Below are 4497 nucleotides of genomic sequence, written 5' to 3' on the forward strand. Positions count from 1 at the left end.
TATTGTTACATGTCTTGAATTATTGAACGTTTCGTGATGTCTTATCTTGTAAAATGTATCTTTAACGTATTTTCTTTCCTTCTCCGCTTTTATTCCATTTTGTGTCCGTACTGCCCATTTGTCCCCATTTCCTTACAACCCCTGTCCCTTTAATTCCGTTGTAAGCCTCTTTTAGTTCTTATGATTTCAGTCGTTACATGTCCCTCTCCTTTTGCCACCCTCGTGTCCTTTCTCGGTTTTGGTTCGGTACCTTTTGTGTGCGTTGCTGTTTTGAGGGCTGTGTCCTTTAAACGTTGCCTTTGCCTTGATGAACTTTGTTCTTATTGTTTTTTTTTTTTTTGTTTTGTTTTCTTTTTTATCAAAGCGGTTACCAATCCTTGAATTACTTATCCGACGCATAAATCATTCGGCCACGCCAAGTAAGAGAACATTGACGATCTTTCTCATATGCAATTGCATTGTATCCTTTAAAACAATAAAGTAGAATACAAAATAAAATGTCAATAAAAGTGCCAATGACAATACCAAAAGTTCTTGTCCATAAATCATGACATATCTCGGAAAAAAGATAATTGCTTGTACAGATACTCTAACATAAAGGATTAATGCATGTCAAACGCAAATTCAATGCATTGACATGTGTCAATCGATTAAGAAGCCAAAGATGTGAATAAAAATACTGGCAGTATTAAAAATCATACACTTTGGTCCGTCCTGAACATTTCATGACACGATAACTAATACTAGTTCTTGAGCTAATCCGTTAAACAATATCTGAAAGGTAACTGTTCTAAATGCCTTTGTAACAGGTCTTCATACATTAGTGCACGAGCATCAGTTTGATGTGTTACCAATGTCTTTATGTTAATTGCTATGACATTGTTTTTAAAAGATTTTCTATTATATGCATAAGCTGTTGTTGTTGTTGTATTTATTTGTCATTCCGTTTAGAACAAAACCCAATAGAAACAGAACAAATATGATGGGAAATGCAAGCATCAAGTAACATTTAAGAATAAAACATTTGTATGCATAGAGGTTTTCCTGTGACCCATAATAAATTGAATTTAGACGAAATTTTTGACAAAATGCCTTTCTCTATTCCTTTAATAGATATGAAAATAAACATATGTTTGATTGTCGATTCCATAACAAGTTGTAAAAGTGGGAAATAAACATTTTATCTTTTTTTACGAACATTTCACTGTCAGCCATTTCCGTCAGATGAAGTATTAAGGGACATGTTATCAGTTATTCGATGTTTCCTAATGGAAATTGTGAGTGTCTTTTATTGGTTACTTTATTTCACCAGAAGACCAAAAGCAGCCAGAAAATCAGCATCAACAACACTGAGTTGGAAGAGGTGAAAGACTTCAAGTACCTTGGGAGTTACATCTCAGCTGATAGTAACATTGAGAAAGAGATCTCAACCAGGATTAGACTTACAGCCCAGGCATTCAAGAGACTACAGAACATATGGAAGTCTACAGCCCTGCATACCAAAACAAAACTGAAGATCTACACATCCAATGTCCGCTCAGTCCTTCTGCACGCGTCTGAGACCTGGAGAACCAACACCAAGGTTGAGAGTAGGCTAAGAGGCTTCGAGAGTCATTGTCTACGCTGCATTCTCAAGATCCGCTGGCAACAACATGTCACTAACGTAGAGGTCAACAGACGCTCCGGGATCACCAACATTGTTCAAGAGGTCAAGTCCAGACGATGGAGATGGCTGGGTCATGTTCTGAGGATGAACAAGCAGAGGCATCCCCACAAAGTACTGAGATGGACACCACAAGGCCAGAGGAAGAGAGGTCGTCCACTAGGGACCTGGAGGAGAACCATCGAAGAGATGAAGGCAGCAGGCAAGACCTGGAACGAGCTGAACTGGTTAGCTCAGGACAGGGATGGCTGGAGGAGATTTGTTGGTGCCTTGTGCTCCACCTGGAGCGAAGAGAATTAGTAGTAGTAGTAGTTATTTCACCAGAATATTGCAACTCTGGAATGAATCAGATGAGTTTTTAGAAATACATTGATAGGCAAAATAGAAAATGTGAGTGTACTCTATTTTTATTGGTTACTTTTATTTACTAGAATAATGCAACTTTGAAAGTAATCACTTCAGGTGATTTTATGTGGAACTGAATTGATATGCAAAACATGCATATTTTTAAGATTGTAATATACTTTGCTCATCATTGTTGTTGTACTTTCATAATACTTTGAACAATTCTGACAAAAGCTAGTTAAACTATATTTCATTTCAAACAATTTCCACATACAAAATTCACATACAATAACGAATTATACAATGCATTACTGTAAAAGGATCATATCTGGAAGCATGAATTGCTTATAAAGGCATTAAATGATTAGCCTTTCAGTGCTCTGCCTTGCGCCTTGTCCTGCTTTTGTTTGGATCCTACTGGGCTTATTGCCACTGGTTCTTATTGCTGGGTCGTGTGGGGGTTTGCTTTTATTTAACGACGCCTTTTCTTTGTGATCTTGTTTATCATATTTTTTTCTCCTGACAAAGGATTTATAATTATAAACGGGACGGTTTTATTTACAAATGTTTGTAATGGAATAGGTAGAAGCGATAGTCATAAATACTAGTAGACTTAAGAAAGATGAACATTTAAAAACTCATTTACTAAGTTAAAAGGAGACACAGGCAAAATTTTCATTTCTTCGTTTTAAGTTTTACATTCATTATTCTGTGAATGTCCTCAAAATAAATACACTAGGCAGTCACAGGAGCAAAACTTTTCTTCTTATAATGAATAAAATGTCGGTTTCCTAACTTGACCCGCGTGGGTCAGGTTAGAGTGTTAAAAGTTCACAATTAAAAGTTGTCACAGTGAATTCTGGAAACGTTAATGAACATGTCTAATGAATTGTTTATACTTGTTTTGATCATACAATATCCACAATATCTGTTATTGAAACTTCCAGGGTTTGTCCAAGTAACATAACTTGTTTTTTTACTACTCGGAGATTCTGTCGGCGTCTAAATTTCGTTCAACATATATAGATATTTTTATGCTCCAAACCCAAAATATATAGAATTTATACAGAAATTCATGCTGGGGTTTTAAGAAAATGTCGTTTTAGCTTGATTTGAGTACATAAGATCATTTAATATTTTTGTCATTAATTTGCCTGAGTATCCCTTTAAGTAAACGAACTACTGAACAAAATGGGATTGAACTGATTTATAAAAAATGCAGTTCGGAATGCGGTTTGATAAATGTGAATGTTAAAAAAGTATTATAATATTTTCTCAGTCTTCTGCAAGGAAAGATTACATCACGGTATTGAAATCTTGGAACATCTTTTTTAAGTTGAGTTTAAGGTAATACGTATCATCAACACAGTAAAGGTCATAATGGCCACTTAGTAACTGGTGGAGGAATTTGCCTCTTTGTGCATTATAAAAAGAAAAATGAGTGCATTATTAGAATACGTTTTGAGTGACTGAGAACGTCTTCAATGCCAACTGACACAGCTTAGTACGCGTTGCATTCTCCAACAAATAGGAACGTGTAAAAACTTCCTTAAAGCCGAATACAGAAGGGTAAGATAATTGCTTAAAAATATGGATTGGGTGTGTGTCGAGGACTGTGTCTTGTAAACGTTGGCTTTGCCTTGTTGATCTTCATTTTGATTTTTTTAATAACAACTTCTAAATAAATTTAAATTATTACGATGTTTTAGTAAGCACATGTTTCTATTTTTAAAAAAAAGATTCTGCAAAATTAATAAACTGTCTAGATATCAATATTGAATGGCAAAGCACATCCCTTTTGTGCACTATCCAATTTTTAATTTACTACGGATCCCAGACATACTGGTATTGTAAAATGAAATTACCAGTAGATAATAAACACGTGTATTCAATCATTTCGGACATCATGGTGATTGAGACTAACAGGAGAAAAATCAGCTAATATGGGAAAAGGAAGATACTTGACGACTGCTTGAGTTAATTCAGGTGTTATAACGGGAGAAAAAAAAACTGGATGATATGGTTTTCAGGAGAATTGGTGAGAACAGCGGAAAAACCGGATGATAAGATATATCAGGACAATTTGCGACTACAGGAGAAAAAAAATACCATACAATTAAATAAACTGGTTTATAAAAGTAGCGGTATATTTTTAATCCTACTTTGCTGAAAATGATGAATTTCTAGGCAAATAGATGGCATGTTTTATGACATGATCTTATCAATCAGTCAATAATTGGCTTTCTGAAGGGGAAACTATTAACAAAAGGCATTGGGTGCTTAAATCGAATTCCAGCAATTTACCCACACATTTCTTCAATTCAATTAATTTTCAGAATAATTTTTATCATGGTTCTGGTGGAAAATGAGTACAGGAAATTTCTGTGGAAAATATACATTTTAGAAGAATGTAAACATATTTTGGGATTAAGAAGATAACCGGCTGTATGGGAAAAATAGCTGACACTGCTCAGCTTTATATAGCTGGA

The 4497-nt window shown here is 34.9% G+C and overlaps 1 protein-coding gene across 1 annotated transcript; it reads left to right on the forward strand.

Annotated features, from left to right (window-relative positions):
* Positions 1-1258: 1258 nt before the first annotated feature.
* Positions 1259-1963, forward strand: LOC132714801 (uncharacterized). Its single transcript, XM_060697727.1, has one exon. The coding sequence runs from the start codon at positions 1259-1261 to the stop codon at positions 1961-1963; it is 705 nt and encodes a 234-aa protein (XP_060553710.1).
* Positions 1964-4497: the final 2534 nt, after the last annotated feature.

Source organism: Ruditapes philippinarum, unplaced genomic scaffold (genome assembly GCF_026571515.1).
Source record: "Ruditapes philippinarum isolate M1 unplaced genomic scaffold, ASM2657151v2 ctg4465_1_1_1_1, whole genome shotgun sequence".
Taxonomy (NCBI): Eukaryota; Metazoa; Mollusca; class Bivalvia; order Venerida; family Veneridae; genus Ruditapes; species Ruditapes philippinarum.

Coding starts and splice junctions, on each gene's coding strand:
- LOC132714801 (XM_060697727.1), top strand. CDS start 1,259: ATGTTTCCTAATGGAAATTGTGAGTGTCTTTTATTGGTTACTTTATTT.